The 19,177-nt window shown below is 44.0% G+C and overlaps 1 protein-coding gene and 2 long non-coding RNA genes across 4 annotated transcripts in view; 1 reads left to right on the top strand and 2 right to left on the bottom strand.

Annotated features, from left to right (window-relative positions):
* Positions 1 to 19,177, bottom strand: part of LOC137847051 (uncharacterized) — a 750,318-nt gene that overhangs the window by 529,269 nt on the left and 201,872 nt on the right. The window lies entirely within an intron of this gene.
* LOC137847055 (uncharacterized) overlaps positions 1 to 19,177 on the top strand; it is a 310,848-nt gene that overhangs the window by 126,206 nt on the left and 165,465 nt on the right. The gene's annotated exons all lie outside the window — the stretch shown is intronic.
* LOC137847024 (homer protein homolog 1-like) overlaps positions 1 to 19,177 on the bottom strand; it is a 242,478-nt gene that overhangs the window by 83,937 nt on the left and 139,364 nt on the right. Inside the window, exons 4-6 of one of the 2 annotated variants that reach the window (XM_068665272.1) lie at positions 17,767 to 17,859; positions 10,349 to 10,474; positions 6,238 to 6,380 (exon numbers count right to left, since the gene is read on the bottom strand). In XM_068665272.1, coding sequence (XP_068521373.1) covers positions 6,238 to 6,380; positions 10,349 to 10,474; positions 17,767 to 17,859 — 362 coding nt within the window. The remainder of the gene's footprint in view (positions 1 to 6,237; positions 6,381 to 10,348; positions 10,475 to 17,766; positions 17,860 to 19,177) is intronic. The other variant, XM_068665273.1, reaches the window with a different exon arrangement.

Below are 19,177 nucleotides of genomic sequence, written 5' to 3'. Positions count from 1 at the left end.
TCCCTCAAACTCGCAATGGCAAGCGCCACGTACTTACAATGGTGGAAGCAACCACCGGATGGCTGGAAACATATCCGGTGCCTCATGCCACCGCCCGGAACACCATCCTGGGCCTTGAAAAGCAAGTCCTATGGCGACATGGCACCCCAGAAAGAATAGAGTCAGACAATGGGACTCACTTCCGAAACAACCTTATAGACACTTGGGCCAAAGAACATGGTATTGAATGGGTGTATCACATCCCCTATCATGCACCAGCCTCCGGGAAAGTTGAACGATACAATGGCCTGTTAAAGACTACCTTGAAAGCAATGGGCGCTGGAACATTCAAAAACTGGGATACGCATTTGGCAAAGGCCACCTGGTTAGTCAATACTAGGGGATCTGCCAACCGAGCTGGACCTGCCCAATCAAACCTGTTACGTACTGTAGATGGGGATAAAGTTCCTGTAGTGCATGTAAAAAATATGCTGGGTAAAACAGTCTGGGCTACTCCTGCCTCAGGAAAAGGCAAACCTATTCGTGGAATTGTTTTCGCTCAGGGACCTGGATACACTTGGTGGGTGATGCAAAAGAACGGAGAGGTCCGGTGTGTACCTCAAGGAGATTTAATACTGGGTGAGAATAGCCCATGAACTGAATTGTACCATGTTAATTAGTATATTATACTGTATGTTATCACTACCATGATTACTATAGGTGACTAATTAGAATGTATGGAAAAGAGTGTAACCTGAGCATGACATAAACGGTATGGAATAAGGGGTGGATAGATGTCCTGGTTTCAGTTAGAACAGAATTAATTTTCTTCCTAGTAGCTGGTGGAATGCTGTGTTTTGGCTTAGGATGAGAAGAGTGCTGATAAAACCCCAATGCTTTAATTGTTGCAGAGCAGTGCTTATACTAAGCCAAGGACATCTCAGCCTTTTGCTCTGTCCTGCCAATGGGCAGGCTGGGGGTGCAGTAAGAGCTGGGAGGGGACAGACCCAGGACAGCTGACCCAAACTAGCCAAAGGGGTATTCCATACCATCTGACGTCATGCTAAACAATATATAGGGGTGGCTAGCCGGGGGGAGGGGGCCGGACTGCTCGGGGTTAGGCTGGGCATCGGTCAGCGAGTGGTGAGCAATTGCATTGTGCATCACTTGTTTGTACATACTATTATTATTTTCGTATTATCACAATTGTATCATTATTATTATTATTGTTATTATTATTTTTGTAATTATTATTTTCCTGTCTTATTAAACTGTCTTTATCTCAACTCACAGGCTTCACTTTCCATTTCTCTCCCCCGTCCCAGAGAGGGAGGGGGGAGGGTGAGCGAACGGCTGCGTGGTGTTTAGCTGCCGGCCGGGTTAAACCACGACAGCCAGTCACAATACGGTGCTTTTCCCACTTATTCCCAGTCAGACTCACTTCAACCTCCAATACAGTCAACTGCTGAGATCCCCCTGTCACTCCACAAATACAGATGGGCTCTGGCCCTTTATAGCTCGATGGCATTACAGTACATTGTGCACCGGTGTCTACTAAAGCCTTATACTTCTGTGCGTCTGACGTGTCAGGCCATACAATTCACACAGTCCAATAAACTCGATTGTCCCTTTCCTCCCCCTGGCTGGAGGCAGGGCCCCCCTAATCCTGGTCAGAATCTTCTTCGTTTCTGTGTTTGAAGGACTGTCTGCTGGAAGTTGGAGCAGCAAACTTTTCAGAGAATCCCTTTTTCCCAATTGTTTTCTTTTGCAACTCACGTACCCGTGCCTCTAGGGTCGCGGTAGATTTTCCATCCCATTTTCTTATGTCCTCTCCATGGTCTCGTAAGTAAAACCACAGGGTGGCATGGGGTGAGTACCCACCATATCGTCTTCCTTGTGTGGATGAACACCTACCCCTGATAGCTGAGACACTGTTTGGTACAGGTACGTAGGAGAATAATCTCTCTTCAAGTTGGTGAACCTTTTCAGAAAGTTTCTCCACAGTGTTCTCTTTTGGTTGGTGGACACTGGTTGGTTCATGTGGGGAGGAAGATAGATTCTCTTTAAGTTGGTGGACCTCTTCAGAAAGTTTCTCCACAGCTGAGACGCAGGCCTGTAAGGAAGAGGAGAGACTTTCTTCGTACTGCCGGAGTTGTTTATCCACTTCATCCACTGTGGGTTCCTCATCCTCTTTCCAGGCCATTATTGCCATTGAGCTGGCATATGATGATGGTGAACTCCATACAAACTTCGGCCACATGGGTCATGTACACCTGACTTCATCTGGATCTGTGGATGTTTGTCTGAGGTCTGGATCCTCATAAATCACTTCCCGTACGGCTAATTCCCTCAGGTACTGGATTCCCTTCTCCATAGTGGTCCACTTGCCTGGTAGACATACAAGTTCTTCCTTGAAGGGATACCTTTCCCTCACAGCTGAGAGGAGACGCCTCCAGAGGCTGTGAGATTGTGCTCCATCTGCAATTGCTTTGTCAATGCCTGCGTCTCTAGCAAGGGATCCCAGTCGTCTGGCTTCCCTGCCGTCTAATTCCACAAAATTGGCTCCAGTGTCCCAGCACCGGAGCAGCCAGGTGACAAGCTGCTCACCTATACAACGACCAAAATCTTTTCACACATCACGTAGCTCACGCTCGTATAGGTTTCGGGTAGTTACTGTTGATTTTTCGGCATCCTCATCTTCCTCCTCCTGAATCCCTGATGGCCCAGCATCTTCGTCTCTATACCTAGATTTGGCAGAAGACTCTCTGCGTTCTAAACGACCTGAATCTCTATACCATTTTTTCACCTTCTCTACAGGGGCAACTTGCACTGCTACAGCTCATTTCTCTGACCCAGCCACAGGAGCTGGAGCGGCTGCAGGAGCTGGAGCGGCTGCAGGAACCGGAGCTGGAGCGGCTACAGAGTCCACCGTAGGGGTCACAGTGGCCGTTGGATCTGTCACGGGACTTGGAGTGGCCGCAGGCTCTGTCACTAAGTTGATAGCAGTATCCATGGCAGCTCGATAGGCATGAGCCAGGCCCCAGCATGTTACAATGATTTGTGTTACTTTGGAACTGCCAGAATCATGACACCTTTTTTTCAAGCATTCTGCCAGTTTTTGAGGATTTTGCAGTTGTTCAGGGGTGAATTTCCAAAACACTGGGGGTGCCAACTGCTCTAGATGCCTGCCCATATCCTCCCATACTCCCTGCCACCCACAACTATACTGCCTCCGGGCAGATCTCCGGATGAGCTTCCTAAGTAGTTGTTTAACTTTAAGCAGGATCTGAAGTGCATTCAGGAGGCAGAACAACAAGACTATGCTGGTCTGAGTATCCCAAGGATATTCAATATCTTGGAGAGCTATTGTAACAAGCTCGGAGTATAAGAGGGTGGTGAAGGAGGAAGGGAGAGTGATCAAGGAGGATACAGGGGTGGTGAAGGAGAAAGGGAGAGTGATCAAGTAAGAAAAAATATCTTCCCCTTTCCCCTCCACAGATTGACTCCCTGATGAAGAACGGCAACAGGTATAATTGCTAATAGTTTCCGAGATACGGTTTCCAAAGTATAGAGTCGACGATGTTACTGAGTACAAATACCAAGTTAGAGTCATGACCAGATATCTCATCGTCTCATAAGCCACTGTTACAACACACAGTACCATAATGATCTGAAAACAGTGCCCGGAGAGGATAAACAACATGACAGAGAGCACATATGGAAAATAATGTGCTATAATACTCAATTTGGAAAACAGGCGCAGCAGACTTGAGATTAAAGCAATCAGTATTATGACAAGTGACTATTAAGCAGGTCTAATACTTATACCAATTTTAGTTTAACACACTCTGGTCAGATTTGCCGTTATCTCAACCTTTCGAGCCCCACGTTGGGTGCCAAAAAGACTGTCGTGGTTTAACCCGGCTGACAGCTAAACACCACACAGCCGTTCGCTCACCCTCCCCCCTCCCTCTCTGGGACGGGGGAGAGAAACGGAAAGTGAAGCCTGTGAGTTGAGATAAAGACAGTTTAATAAGACAGGAAAATAATAATAACAAAAATAACAATAACAATAATAATAATAGTACAATGATGATAATAGTACTACTAATAATGTGTACAAACAAGTGATGCACAATGCAATTGCTCACCACTCGCTGACCGATGCCCAGCCTAACCCCGAGCAGTCCGGCCCCCTCCCCCCGGCTAGCCACCCCTATATATTGTTTAGCATGACGTCAGATGGTATGGAATACCCCTTTGGCTAGTTTGGGTCACCTGTCCTGGGTCTGTCCCCTCCCAGCTCTTGCTGCACCCCCAGCCTGCCCGTTGGCAGGACAGAGCAAGAAGCTGAGATGTCCTTGGCTTGGTATAAGCACTGCTCTGCAGCAATTAAAACATCGGGGTGTTATCAGCACTCTTCTCATCCTAAGCCAAAACACAGCATTCCACCAGCTACTAGGAAGAAAATTTACTCTGTTCTTACTGAAACCAGGACATATATAAATAATTTATAAATGACCTCAGTTGAGCTTGTCACTATAAATAAGAGTGGCCTACATACATTTTTATTTATTTATAACAAAAACCTTATGTAGCCTAAAATTCAATTAATTTCAAAGGGTTTTAAAAAATGGAATTTTCTTCAGTTATAGCTCACTAACTTGAGGCTACCATGCGCAAGACAAAACTCTGGTCTTTTGAGAATCATCATAAGAAGTGACTCTCTAAACACAAAGAGAGTGTCAGAAGACCTATTCTAGCTAGTGGTATATAACCAGACAATAAACTAAGACCAGGCACTCACTTTGGATAAATGAAGTAGATAGAAAAATGCAACACATGTAAGTTTTGTAACCGATATTTTACACCATCCAAAATTACAGCTGGGCAGTTTCAAAAATATCTTCAGTCATGCTAAATGATGAACAAAGTGTAGTTAATGCATTGGCATACCAGAAAACAAATTTATATATGCAAAAAGAATTTGAAAATCTTGCAGCTATCTTTTTTTTTTTTAAACAAACAACTACTAGAGTGTGGACTTTATCATAACTACTTTTCACAAAAATACTGAGAATTCTAAAACAAAAACAAGTTTAAATGAACTCTTTATAGAATACTGATGGATGTGCAGCATCTATAATAGTCCGTCAACATGCACATAGTCCTCTTACAAAGCACCGCTTCTTAAATGTATAATAGATGCACTGCTAACTGTAGAAGTATAAAAATAAACAATCACTTCTAAAAAAAATAATGAAAAGGATCAACTTTTTCTCATTTGAACATGTAAATTATTTTTTTCCAGGTACATTTAAGAGTATTATTCTCTTACAAAAAATGTAAAGTCTTGAAGGATTCCAGTTCCATCTCTGCTCATTCTGAATTCTTTGCATGAACTATCCGAGGTCCCAGTGTTCCCCAACCTTTGATCAAGAGCTCTTAAACTATTTAAACTGTATCAAGATCATATTATTTAAAAAATAGTATTTATAGCTTTACTCTAAGTTTATTAAATATTTATGTTGCTCTCCATAGTCTTAGTACATAATGTGTGTTACTGAGTGTGTCCCATTTACAATTTCTAATAGGCAAGATATATCCAACTTAGTTCATGGTTTGTATGATTAAATAAAAAGTCCTAGTTTTCATAAAGAGCAATGCAGTACAAAATTCCCAGTGCACCAAATTATAATTCAGTCTGAAGCAGAACTGCACATTTCTCATGTTTTGAAAAAAAGTTGAAAAAACTTTTCAACCGAGAACTGTTCACTTAAAGATTTCTTTAAATTGTATAATCCAGAAGTGTTGTAAGAGTCCCTTTTCTTTCCACAACTCATCACTGAAAGGCTGATCCAATGTTATCATTTAAAGAAAACATGCAAAAATAATTTAACTGGCATATTCTATGAAGCACTTACCGTAACTAAGATGTCAGACACTGAAATAATGTTACCAGTGTTCAAGTGCTCACACTGAGCTGATTAAACTATAAAAAACACATACCACCACCCCCAAATCTTATTCTAAGAGATTTCCTTGTACTATTTTTTTTTGGGGGGGAGGGGGCAAAGGGGGGGGGGGGTAACAAATATTATATTGCAAATATGAAAGCCAGTCCTGTATTATTATTTTTTTAAATCACATAATTAAATTCTTAACTGTGCTAGGTAGAAGCCACAATATGGAAGAAGGAACTTTAACAAGGAAGGAGATATATATCACTTAATCAGGATGTGGGAATGGAATCTGTACCTATGAGTAAATGGCAATACGTTCTGGGTTGGTTCAGCCCTTGGGTCCAAGTTCTGCATCACTTCTGGTGTCACTCTCTCATCATCTGTCCCGTTAATACTTTCTGGCGTTAAAGGAGACTGAATATCCCCTCCAGCTGATTCCTTAAGTAAAACAAACAAATGACATATTAGAGTTACAAACCAACTTGTTCGGGAAGACAATATGTGCATAAGTACTAAAATTAATTCTTAAATGAGATACAAATTTTAGGCAATATTACTGTGAGGCTCACTGATTTCCAGCATCCCTCATAGGAATAGATTGCCATAAAATTCATATTATCTTGTACAAAACACAAATGAACTATGATTTATTTGCAAGTATCCATCCTCCTGCTTATTATAGAGCTCTCTCTCTCTTACCTGATATTAGCCCCCTGGAGCTGGAAGATGGTGACAGGGAGTGAGATGAAACCTCTATAATCCAATGGGAAAGTGAGTGACCTACATATCTTGAATGTTCAAAAGTCTATGGGGCTAGATGGGATTCATCTAAACATACTGAAGGAGATGACAGAAGCGCTCACCAAGCCACTCTCAATAATTTACTGGCGGTCATGGCTAACCAGGGAAGTCCCTGTTGACTAGATGTTAGCAAATGTGACACCCATCTACTAGAAGGGCAGGAAGGAGGATATGGGGAGTTACAGGCCTGTCAGTCTGACCTCAGTGCCAGAGAAGGTCATGGAACAGATCACCTTGAGTGTCATCACACATCACATACAGGACAATCAAGCAATCAGAAGCAACCAGCGTGGGTTTATGAACAGCAGGTCCTTCCTGATTAACCTGATCTCTTTCTATGACAAATGACACACTTAGCAGATGAGGGAAAGGCTGTGGATACTGTTAAACTGGATTTTAATAAAGTGTTTGACACTGTTTCCAACAGTATTCCCCTGAAGAAAGTGGCTGCTTATGGCTTGGACTTGTGTACATTTTGCTGGTTGAAGAACTGTCTGGATGGCTGGGCTCAAAGAGTCATAGTGAATGGAGTTCAGTTGAGTCTTGGGGCCAGTTTTGTTTAACATTTTTATAAATGATCTGGATGAGGAGACTAAATGCACCCTCAGTAAGTTTGTGGATGATACCAAGTTGGGGGGAAGTGTTGATCTGCTTGAGGGTAGGAAGGCTATTCAGAGGGATCTGGATAAGCTAGATCGATGGGCCACATCCAATTGCATGACATTCAAAAAGGGTAAGTGCTGTGTTGCAGGAAGAATGGCTGAAAACACAACAGACACCAGTATGGTCAGATCATGCTCTCTCTTTATTACCCAAATAGCCTGACTTTTATAGAAAACTTAACAGGGGTGGATAGTGTCTCACACAAGATTATCGGTCAAAAGCACTCAGACAAACAACTGCAAGAAAACAACCCCACCTGCAAGAAATCAACCCCCTTGTGATTAGCAGTCACATAGATCTTGTCCTTGAAGCCAGCTGCTGGTAACAATATTTTTTAAATTCCTCAACCGGGCGATATGGGAACATTGTCATGGGAACCTCTCGTAGTTGTCCTGGTAGCTTGGTTTGCTCAGCTGCAGCAAGTCATGGCCTCTTGCTGTTTCAAAAATCCCTCAACAATTCCCCCTTTTTCTTTTTGAGCAAACCAAGCCCAATGTAACAGTTTTGCATGTAACCTTTTAACCACATTTATTACAATACAACACGCAATGATGATTAACACCACAATAAACAGAATCCTTAATCCCTCTTTGATTAATCCCAGTAATCATCTAGGCATTGTTCCAAACAAATCAGTGAGCCATTGATTGAACGGATTGATATCATATTGAATATTTCTCATGTGCTCTTTCAGGAAAGTAATGGATTTGTGAATTGACTCACTATGATCAGAAAGGTTTAAACAGCACATTCCCTCAAAGTCCTCACACCCATGCCCTTGAGCCAAGAGCAAGAAGTCAATAGCAGCTCAATCCTGTAAGAGCGCATGTCGCAGACTATTTTGATCTGGTAACATCTCCTCAAGTATTTCTGTCGTGGCATGGCCTTGCTTCTCAGCCCAGCATACCAATTTTTCTAAGTTATTAGGTGCAGCCGCAGATACCACTCCTGGCATGAAAATTGCCAGTTCCGCTGTAGCTGCAACACCAAGCAATTCAATATTATCATTGCAATATGGTGTGAGCAATGCCCATTTATGTCTGCTGATCTTACACAACTGTGACAAGCTAGGAGCAAATATAGTAAGTTTACCTAAGTAACATGGACCTCCGATAGCATTTGCAGCGATACCTTGCCAGGCCCTATCCCCGCAAATCAGAAAAACATCAGGAGGTAAGGCCATAGCTGTACGATTGTTCCAAACGTTATAGTTGTTACCCCTTGTCTTCGCGCCAGAAGCCCCTAAACCCTGCTTAGCAGTGTCATTGTAACCACAGGTGTTTTTCTGTACCCGTATGGCCCTTTCCAAGTTCCTGTAGCAGGATCTCGGTAATTCACTCTTATTTGTGGTAACACATTTGGTGCTGCTCTATTTATTGTTTGAAAATGAATACTCGCAGGAGGGTCTTCTCGGTCACCAGTCAAACATAAGTGATTCAAGACAAACAATGCCTTGGACAATCGCTCATCGATGTCCTTGATCTCTTTTAATCTTGCTAATTGTTCCTTTAAAACCTGATGTGATCGTTCGACCATCACTTGGCCCGTGGGAGAATATGGAACACCTGTGATATGCTTTACTCCCCACATTTTCATAAATTTTCTAACCCTTTTGCTAACATATTCTGGACCATTGTCCATCTTGATCTGCTGTGGCACTCCCATAACAGCAAAACACACCATCAGATGTCTACACACAAGGTGTCTACACACAAGGTGTGCTTTTTTTCCCCCCTGCGCCGCTGCCCATATGAATCTTGAAAAAGTATCAATGCTCACATGCACATATCTTTTAGTACCAAATTCCAGTACATGCGTTACATCCATTTGCCATACCTCAAGTGCCTTAACACCCAGTGGATTAATACCCAAACCTAACCCTGGTCCATGACGACTACAGGAAGGGCACACTCTTACTATTCCTTTCGCCTCTGTCCAAGTAAATCCAAGCATTCTCCGAAGACCCTTTGCATTCTGATGGAACATTTCGTGCGACACTCGCGCATGTGGAAAATCACTCTCAGGCCCCTCTGTGACTATACTCACCAACTTGTCTGCTTGTCAATTACCTTCTGCTAACCCAATCGAGAACTGATGACTACGTATATGGATAACACAGTAAGGTGCAGTTCTCCCCTGAATGGCATCTCGCAGCTGCAGAAATAATGACAACAATCTGTCCCTCTTAGTTTGCCGTATCAAGGCATCCTCTATCTGGTTTACCACGTTGACAACATACAGAGAGCCTGAGATGATATTAATCAGCTCATGCATCCAGCATTGACAAGCCCAAACAACTGCAGACAATGCCAATGTTTGTAATGAATCCCCTGTCTCCCCGGGAATTATGTATTTCTCCCAACTTCTATTCTTGTACCACACACACACAGCCTTCCTACTTGCTGCACCTGCATCAGTGTATACAGTGCGACCCACCACTGGTCCACTGGTCGGGATGAAAGCCATGGTACTACCTGCCATTTATATGATATTATAACTTGCCAGAGAGGCCCCTTTGGAGTTCGGGAATGTACCAATCCCAGGTAATCTAACACAGCTTCTTGTAGTGGTATGGATTGCTGTAAACAACATTCCAAATGATCCTGAGTTATCGGCAGACTAATATCTCCTGGTTCCTGCCCGCTGATCTCAATACTCCGAGAGCGACCCTTACGTACTAACTCTGCGAGAGCTTCTGCCCGTGTCTGAACACTCGTTTTTGGCTGAATTGGTAGGAAAATCCATTCCAGAACTCGAAAATGCTGCCCTCTCATTCCACCCTTGCTATCACCTGTTGCATTTATGCTATTCTATTCCTAGTGCTGTTAATGTCAGTGGCATCCTCCTGATACTGTTTCTGTCTTTGTCGCCCCCTTACTCTCCCCCTTTTCTTTTTGCCACTGACCAAGCACCGCAAATGGATGAGACACGTGATTGCTTACCAGTAAGGAGAGTGCACCTTCTGCTATAAATCTGTAAGCAGAGCCAGCTGCAACCTTAGAAGCTATTTGTGAAGGAGACTGCCGGTGGTCATTTGTTAGTGTAATCTGCAGCTCTGCACTCCTGCCCTGCAATAAAGGTAGTAATATAGCTAAGTCATCATTAGTAATCCGTACAATGTGGCAACCCCACTGAATATTACCCAGGAAAATTTGTACATCTGTCAAATTACGTAACACCGTAGTTATATCAACTTTCTGTGGACAAATGGTAGAGTCTGATATGTTCCATCCCAAGTATAGCCATGGCTATTTCCGTTGAACCTTCTCTGGGGCTATCTTCAACCCTTTTGCTTCCAAAGTATCCTGATTAAACTTTAAATCTGAATCCTGGAAGCATTCTGGCCTACCAAACCAAATGTTATCCATATAATGGTAAATGATTACGTCACAACACACTGTCCGAATTGGTTCTAATGCCCAGGCCACATATAATTGACATAATGTAGGAGAATTCTTCATTTCCTGCAGAAGCACTAGCCATTCATAGAACTTTGCCGGGGCTTGTTTGTTAATGGAGGGTACCATAAGAGCAAGTCTCTGACAGTCCTTTACAGCCTGTGCCACCACATCTGGTTGCCTGGACTGATCAGCTCTCTGTACCAACATGTCCTCTACCGGTGGGGTTCTCTGCAGTGTAACTAAGATGTTTTGAGTTTTTGGGTTTGCATTATCAAATGCAAGCATTTTAAACACACTGCTTTTAGACTCCGCTGTTAGATCAGGATGATCAGGAATTGCTACCCACAGCCGATCGATAAATTTAGCATATGGTTCCCCAGGGGCCTGTTCTACTGATGCGAATGGAGGTGCTTTCTTTCCCCCTGGGAGACTAAGAAGAGCCCTCAGTGCGAGCTGTGCAGCTGATGGTGAATAATCGCAGGGATCTGCAGCTGAACCTGGGTATTGAGATAAGGACCCGTCCCCGTTAACATCTCTGCAGTAATCCCATACAGAGGGTCCCCCGGTTGACACAGTCAACCCGCTTCCCCCTGTACTAACTGCAACCATTCCCTTTCAAACAATAACAATGGGGAAGGAGTTAACAATAAGCGCGCCAAGTTTTGACTGTCAAGTGGACACATTAGTTCTGCCTGGAAAATCCATTGAATTTTCTGTCGAGCCGCCTGGGATCGTAAACCGTAGTCCATAACCATTTTTTGAGCTTGTTGTAAAAGCTTGCAGTCATGCAGCTGCCACAACCCGGTGCCTTGCACAGGGTGGATAATAATAGGGCAGGCCAAGGATGTAGCATGCCTATGCCCCTCTATGATGGCATCACATATGACATTGGAGCACCTGTCCCTCCTTGGTGCCGATGGTGTTGTAGCGACGGATAATGAGGGAGTCAACTCTGGTGGGGCAGACGAGAGAGGAGGCTCTTCCGAATCCTTAATTTTTAAGTTCTCCAATTTTACTAGCAGTTCTTGGAACAAGTCCTCCAGTGAAGGTTGATTTTTGCAAGCTGCTGATGCACCTCTCATTGGCGAAGCATCCCGAGTGGATTTATTGCTGCCTGGCAGCGGCATAGATGCTGGCAGCACAGCTTTATCAAGATTTTCTGGTGTGGGGATTGTGGAGGGCAACCCCCACTCCCCATCAGCACTCCGCTCCGATAGTCCGTTAGTTATTTCTGCCGCTGATTCCTTTATTGGAGAGGTCATACACCGAACCGGGGTGGGTACAGGAACCAATGAAAAAGATCGTGCCAGCCGTGTTCCCGAGGTCTCAGGTTTTGTACTCGGAGTTCTGTCAATCCCAGATGGTACTGACAAAGCATGTGCTGCCGCCATAGCGAGCTGCTGTTCAGTTTTCATACTGCACAGAGCATTAATATCTGTGTGCCACGTCCAACTTACATCTTTATCTAGCTTTCCACTTTAGATGGCTTTATCTTTTATTTCCTACGTGCCACCACTCTAAACATTAGAGGGACTTCCTTCAGAAAACCCTCCTTCTGAGCCCAGTGCACCAAGGATTTGATCTTTTTTACATTGCAAGATACACCTGTCTTAGAGAGAATACTAGAGAGAAGCTGGATAGGAGTCACCATCCCTGGAAGTCTTTAAAAGACGTTTAGAGCTTTGTAGAGCTTAGGGATATGGTTTAGTGGGGACTGTTAGCGTTAGGTCAGAGGTTGGACTCGATGATCTTGAGGTCTCTTCCAACCTAGAAATTCTGTGATTCTGTGATTCCTCCTCCATGGTTATGTCAGAAGAGCTGCAGTCATGATCTCCACCCCTCTGCTATGTGCCAACTTGCCAAACGGTGGCGGTCGTCTGCCGTTTTCATGGACGCCTCTGATCTCTCGTAGCAACTTGGCCCCGGATGTCCCGCGTCTCACCGCGATACTTCACTATTCCGTGTCTCACCGCGACTTGTCTGCGCGTCTCACCACAACTCTTCTGCGCGTCTCACCGCGTCTGTCCGGGTCTGTGCTCCGAGTCTCTCAGCATCCCGCGTTATTACCACATCTCTGTTCCTAGTCTCCCTGTGTCTCAGGTCTCTCAGCGTTTCTCAGCATCTCAGGTTTCTTAGCGTCTCTCAGGTCTATCAGCGTCTCTCCGTGTCTCGCTGGGTCTCAGCCTGTTCGGGCACCATTTGTTGCAGAAAGAACGGCCGAAAACACAACAGACACCAGTATGGTCAGATCATGCTCTCTCTTTATTACCCAAATAGCCTGACTTTTATAGAAAACTTAACAGGGGTGGATAGTGTCTCACACAAGATTATCGGTCAAAAGCACTCAGACAAACAACTGCAAGAAAACAACCCCACCTGAAAGAAAACAACCTCCTTGTGATTAGCAGTCACATAGATCTTGTCCTTGAAGCCAGCTGCTGGCAACAATATTTTTTAAATTCCTCAATTGGGCGATGTGGGAACATTGTCATGGGAACTTCTTGTAGTTGTCCTGGTAGCTTGGTTTGCTCAGCTGCAGCAAGTCATGGCCTCCTTGCTGTTTCAAAAATCCCTCAACAGTACTGGGTGCTGCACTTGGGTCAAAACATATTATGCTGATGTGTCAGCACTTGCACTAACTGTATCTTTCAGAACAATATACTAACTTATCAACACAGCTAAAAGACAAAATGAAAAGTAAGGGCTGAATATGAAATTATTCCCAAGTATGTAGTAATTAAAATGCAACTTTCAACATGCAGTCTAGAACTCCTCAAGATAAAATTTCTATAGCTGCCTACAATATAAAATATAGGGCTCCAAAGGCAAAATATATACAGGAAAGTTAACAATATCAATAGCTCATATAGATTAAGAGAAAGTTTTAACCCTGGGCAACTGTTAAATAAAAGTATCTTGTCTCTGAGTAATTCTGTCCAAAACAAATAATAAGTCACTCCATTTGACAGTGTCAAATTTAAATCCTGATTTTTAAACAGCATGTCAAAAGAGAAGCACAGCAATTGCTTTCCCTATGAACACAGAAACATGGAAACGATGAGTGGCTTGGTTGGAAGGAATGTTAAAGATCATCTAGTTCCAGCCCCCCTGCCATGGGCAACAATGCCACCCACTGGATCAGGTGCCCCAGGGCCCCATCCAACCAGTCTTGAACACCTCCAGGGATGGGGCATCCACAGCCTATCTGGGCAACCTGTTCCAGCACCTCACCACCCTCACAGTGAAGAATTTCCTTCTAACTTCTAATCTAAATCTCATGTCTTCAAATTAAAAAAACATTACCCCATGTCCTGTTATTATCTGCCCGAGCAAAAAGTTGCTCTCCATCTTTTTTATAAGCCCCCTTAAAATACTGAAAGGTCGCAATAAGGTCTCCCCAGAGCCTTCTTTTCTCTAGGGTGAACAACCCCAGCTCTCTCAGCCTTTCTTCATAGGAGAGGTTCTCCAGCCCGCTAATCCTCTTCACTGCCCTCCTCTGGACCAGTTCTAACAGGTCAACATATTTCTTGTGCTGGGGACCCCACACCTCGATGAAATACTCCAGGTGGGGCCTCACAAGGACAGAGTAGAGGGGGACAATCACCTCCCTCGACCTTCTGGCCACTCCTCTGTTGATGCAGCCCAGGATGCAGCTGGCCTTCTGGGATGCAAGCGCACTCTGCTGGCTGAAGCTGAGCTTTTCATCCACTAGAACCTCCAAAGTCTTTCTCTGCAGGGCTTCTCTCAATGAGTTCTTCTCCCAGTCTGTACTCATGTCTGGGATTGCCCTGACCCAGGTGTAGCACCTTGCACTTTGATTTGTTGAACCTCATTAGGTTCACATGGGCCCACTTTTCTAGCTTGTCCAAGTCCCTTTGGATGGCATCCCTTCCTTCTCTTGTATTAACTGCACCACTCAGCTTGGAGTCATCTGCAACTGCTTATGTTGTTAATAACAATATTAAACAGTACTGGTCCCAAGATGGACCCCTGAGGGATACCACTCATCACCAGCTACCACCTGGACCCCCTTGACCACAGCTCTCTATGTAACGACATCCAGGCAATTCCTTATCCACTGAATGATCCATCCTTCAAATCCACATTGCTCCAATTTGGAGACCAGGATGTCATGTGGGACTGTGTCAAAGGCCTTACAGAAGTCCAGGTAGATGACATCGGTTGATCTTCCATTATGGACCGATGCAGTCACTCCATAATAGAAGGCCACAAATTGGTCAGGCACGATTTACCCTTGCTGAAGCCGTGCTGGCTGTCTCGGATCACCTCTTTGATTTGCATGTGCTCTGACATTGCTTCCAGAAGGATCTGTTCCATGATCTTCCCAGGAAAAGGGGTGAGGCTCAACTGTCTGTAGCTCTCCAGGTCTTTCTTTCTGCCCTTTTTAAGAATGGGAGTGATGTTTCACTTTTTCTAGTCACCAGGGACTTTGCCTGACTGCCATGACTATTCAAATACGACGGAGAGTGGCTTGTCAACTATATCAGCCAGTTCCCTCAGGACACTGGGATGCATGTCATCGGGCCTCATAGACTTATGCATGTTCAGTTTCATTATGTGGTCTCAAACCTGCTCTTCACTTACTGTGGGAGAGACTTTGCTCTCCCAGGCCCTGCTTCGAGGTTCAGGGACTCAAGAGACGTGGGAAGCCTGACTGGCAGTGAAGACTGAGGCAAAGAAGTTGGTGAATACCTCAGCCTTCTCCATGTCTGTCATTACCAGTTCACCCTTCTCATCCGTCAGAGGGGGTACGCTCTCCTTGGCCTTTCTTTTCTGACCAATGTACCTATAGAATCCCTTCCTGTTATTTTTTGCATGCCTTGCCAAGTTTAGTTTCATCTGTGACTTGGCTTTCCTTATCCCATCCCTGCACATCCGGACTGCATCCCTGTACCCTTCCCAGGCCACATGTCCCTTCTTCCACTGCCTATGCATTTCCTTCTTGTGCCTCAATTTGACGAGCAGGTCCTTGCTCAGCCATGCCGGTTTCCTGTCTTCCCTGCTTGATTTCTTACCCATGGGGATGTAGCGCTCTTGCACGCTAATAAAAGTGTCTTTAAATAGTTGCCAGCTCTGATCAGCTCCTTTGTCCCTAAGGACAGTGTTCCATGGGATCTCATCTGTTAGGTCTTTAAACAGCTGGAAGTTTGCTCTTCAGAAGTTCAGGGTCCTGACTTCACTCTTTGCCCATATCCCTTGAGATCGGAAGCTAAACCAGGGCATGGTCACTGCAGCCCAGTCTGCCTCCAATCTTAACCTCTTCAATGAGTTAATCTGCATTGGTGAACACCAGGTCCAGTAATGCTTCTTCTTTGGTTGGTTTGTCTAATACCTGGACCAGGAAGTTGCATTCCAGGATTCTTCTCCCCACCTCTATCAAACTAGAGGCCAGGCTGAAGTACTTTACTGCACATAAAGCCAAATGTATTCTAGGTTACAATACTGAAATACATATTTCTCTTATTTATGAGTTTATTTATGGAATTTTTCAGAAATTCAGGGACAGTCAAGAAAACTAATAAAAAAGACAACCTTGTTTTTTTCTTCTTATGCTAGAGCAAGCAGCTTCCCTTTAATACCAAAAGCCAGCCTAGCACTTTGGCAAAAATTCCTGCCAGGGAAAACAACATGAGATTGGTTCATTGTGTACATTTTTGTCCTTGTTCCACTGACTTGTCTTAGAAGGACATAGCTTTCTAGTGGCAATAAACCTATTCATACAGCATGTTGTAAACTTCCTGCCATCCTTGTTCTATCAAAGATCAGAAGTATATCGTGGTGCAAAGCACAAAAGAAATGCACTGATTCAATGCATAAAGATGTATTCCCTAGAAGAAAAGAAAAAAAAAAAAGAATCAAAAGAATCAGTTGTATTAATCCTACTGTCCTGGTTTCAGTTAGAACAGAGTTAATTTTCTTCCTAGTAGCTAGTAGAATACTATGTTTTGGCTTAGGATGAGAAGAGTGCTGATAACACCCCGATGTTTTAATTGTTGCAGAGCAGTGCTTACACCAAGACAAGGACATCTCAGCTTCTTGCTCTGTCCTGCCAACAGGCAGGCTGGGGGTGCAGCAGGAGCTGGGAGGGGACAGACCCAGGACAGGTGACCCAAACTAGCCAAAGGGGTATTCCATACCATCTGACATCATGCTAAACAATATATAGGGGTGGCTAGCCAGGGGAGGTGGGCCGGACTGCTCGGGGTTAGGCTGGGCATCGGTCAGTGGGTGGTGAGCAATTGCATTGTGCATCACTTGTTTGTACATATTATTACTTTCCTATTATCACCATTGTATTATTATTATTATTATTATTATTGTTATTGTTATTGTTATTGTTATTGTTATTGTTATTGTTATTGTTATTGTTATTGTTATTATTATTTTCCTGTCTTATTAAACTGTCTTTCTCTCAACTCACGGGCTTCACTTTCCATTTCTCTCCCCCATCCCAGAGAGGGAGGGGGGAGGGTGAGCGAACGGCTGCATGGTGTTTAGCTGCCGGCCGGGTTAAACCACGACACTCAGTGAAGAACCTTTTCCTGATATCCAGCCTGACCCTCCACTGTTGCAGCTTCAAGCCGTTCCCTCGGGTCTTGTCCCTGTTCACCAAAGAGATCAGTGCTTCCCCCTTTGCTCCCCCTGGTGAGGAAGCTTTATACCACTATGAAGTCTCCCTTCAGCCTTCTCTTCTCTAAGCTGAACAAGCCAAGTGACCTCAGCCACTCCTCATACATCTTCCCCTCTAGACCCTTCACAATCTTTGTTACCCTCTTAGATTTCTTGACACTTCTAGCTGACTGTTTAGAGGAATCAGGTTAACTGGGAAGTACCCTGTTCATTTTTAATACATGTGTGTAAGATACCATATGAATTCTTAAAACAGAAGGTAGCACAAAACATGAAGTACTAGGCTTGAATCAGAGAATAAGACTCACTTGAGAGGGTGTACTTGTTAGCTCCATCTTTTCTTGGGATTTTTCCTTTGCTAGTCGTGCAGCTTCTTTGAATTCCTGAAATTTTTCTGCAAACTGAAAGTACATATGTTTAAAAAAAAGAGAGAAGGCGTGAAGTAGTTATACCACATGCAGAAAAAAATGCTGTACGTAACATGAAGCTAAATTGTCGGTAGAATTTTTATTTTTTTCTCCTTATTAGATACTTATTTAAGTGAGATACACAGTGACATACCTTTCAGTACCTTTCAGACATAATGTACTCTGTTTATGACAGGAAAATTATGATGCAGCAAAGTTTAACCTGTTGGTGATAGCATTTAAAACAAAACCAACACCTCAGATATGGTTAATTGTACTGGGTCTGGTTGGAATGGAGTTAACTTTCCCCACAGCAGAGCATATAATGCTGTGCTTTGCATTTGTAGCTATAGCAGTGTTGATATCGCACCAATGTTTTGCCTATTGTTGAACAGTGATTGCATAGCATCTTATCTGTCTCTCTAACCTCCCACCCCCAAAGGCCAGTAAGTTGGGGGTGGGCAAGAGGTGGGGAGGGGACATAGCTGGGGCAGCTGACCTAAATTGACCAAGGGGATATTCCATACCATATGACATCATGCTTATTGGGGCCCTGCTTCCAGGAATTGGCTGGACATCATTTGCTGATAGGGAGTATAGATTTTTTTTTCTTTTCCTTCCATGCATGGCCTTTTCTTTTCTTTCTTTAAATTACTTATATCTCAAATCTGCAAGTTTCTCTCCATCTTATTTTCTCCCCCGCCTTCATCCTGATGAGGAGGGGGAGTGAGAGAGCATCTGTGTGGTGCTTAGCTGCCTACCAAGGTTAAACCAAAAAACAGTGATAAACTGCCTTACACAGCTGCTTTCAAATTCAGGTCTTACTCTCTTCCTTACAATAAATGATCTGGTTCTGAAGCTTACTGTAGTCATTATTAGCCTAGAGACTTTAACAGGCTTCATTCTTTCATGATTGAAACAATACTAATTTCTTCCCAAATTTTAACTGAATTTATAATTTAAATAGCTAACTAAGAAAATAGCAGTGTGTAGTAGGTTTACGTGGCAAGGTTTTGGTAGCAGGGAGCCATAGAGGTGGATTCTGTGAGAAAGATCTAGAAGCTGCCCCATGTTTGGGAAGGGCCCCATTGTTTTCCAGAGCTGAGCCAATAAGCGATGTTGCTTTACGCCTCTGTGAGAGCATATTTAAGACAGGGGAAAAAAACACTGCGCCACACAGCAGCTGGGAGAGTCAAGGGAGTGAGAAACAGCCTTGCAGGTGCCAAGGTCAGTGTAGAAGGAGGGGGAGAGGTGCTCCAGGCGCCGGAGCAGAAGTCCCCTGCGGCCTGTGGTGAGGACCATGGTGAAGCAG

Source organism: Anas acuta, chromosome W (assembly GCF_963932015.1).
Source record: "Anas acuta chromosome W, bAnaAcu1.1, whole genome shotgun sequence".
Classification (NCBI taxonomy): Eukaryota; Metazoa; Chordata; class Aves; order Anseriformes; family Anatidae; genus Anas; species Anas acuta.
Note: the sequence above shows the minus strand (reverse complement) of the source record. Positions and strands in the feature narration are given on the sequence as shown.